We start from the raw sequence: 1,001 nt of genomic DNA, 5'->3' as shown, positions 1-1,001 counted from the left end.
TATATTATCATTTCTGGGTCTTCAGTTCTAGTCCATTGATATACCTGTCTGTCCCTGTACCAATAGTATGCAATTTTATCAAGATTGATGTATAGTTTAGCTTGAGGTCAGGGATGGTGATGCCACCAGAAGTTCTTTTATTGTTGAGAATAGTTTTCACTATCCTGGGTTATTTGTTACTTCAGATGCATTTGGAAATTGCTCTTTCAAACTCTATGAAAAAATTGATTTGGCGCCTTTGGAGGCCTGCTGGGAACAGGACTTCTGAAAGCAAGTATGTCTGGAAGGCTGTGGTGCAAGGCCACTTTTGCTGGCTACAAGCGAGGTCTCCGGAACCAAAGAGAGCACACGGCTCTTCTTAAAATCAAAGGTGTCTATGCCCGAGATGAAACTGAGTTCTACTTAGGCAAGAGATGTGCTTATGTGTATAAAGCAAAAAATAATACAGTGACTCCTGGAGGCAAACCAAACAAAACCAGAGTGATCTGGGGAAAAGTAACTCGGGCCCACGGAAACAGTGGCATGGTCCGTGCCAAATTCCGAAGCAACCTTCCTGCAAAGGCCATTGGACACAGAATCCGGGTGATGCTGTACCCATCCTGGATTTAAATTAATGGAGAGTAAATAAATAAAAGTAGATTTGTAAAAAAAAAAAAAAAGAATTTTGATGGGGATTGCATTAAATCTGTAGATTGCTTTTGGTAATATGGCCATTTTACTATACTAATCCTGCCAATCCATGAACATGGGAGATCTTTCCATCTTCTAAGGTCTTCCTCAATTTCTTTCCTCAGACATTTGAAGTTCTTGTCACACAGCTCTTTCAATTCTTTGTTCAGAGTCACACCACGATATTTTATGTTGTTTGTGGCTATTGTTAATGGTGTTACTTCATTAATTTCTTTCTCAACCTGTTTATTCTTTGAGTATAGGAAGGCTACTGATTTGTTTGAGCTAATTTTATATCTGGCCACTTTGCTGAAGTTGTTTATAAGGTTAAG

At 39.1% G+C, this 1,001-nt stretch overlaps 1 protein-coding gene across 1 annotated transcript; it reads left to right on the top strand.

The window, feature by feature from the left end:
* The first annotated feature begins 234 nt into the window (after positions 1 to 234).
* On the top strand, positions 235 to 648 carry LOC127690117 (60S ribosomal protein L35a-like). Its single transcript, XM_052189671.1, has one exon. It carries the CDS (start codon positions 277 to 279, stop codon positions 607 to 609), a length of 333 nt encoding a protein of 110 aa, XP_052045631.1. The 5' UTR covers positions 235 to 276; the 3' UTR covers positions 610 to 648.
* The last annotated feature ends 353 nt before the right edge of the window (positions 649 to 1,001 follow it).

This window comes from Apodemus sylvaticus, chromosome 7 (genome assembly GCF_947179515.1).
Source record: "Apodemus sylvaticus chromosome 7, mApoSyl1.1, whole genome shotgun sequence".
Classification (NCBI taxonomy): domain Eukaryota; kingdom Metazoa; phylum Chordata; class Mammalia; order Rodentia; family Muridae; genus Apodemus; species Apodemus sylvaticus.
Note: the sequence above shows the minus strand (reverse complement) of the source record. Positions and strands in the feature narration are given on the sequence as shown.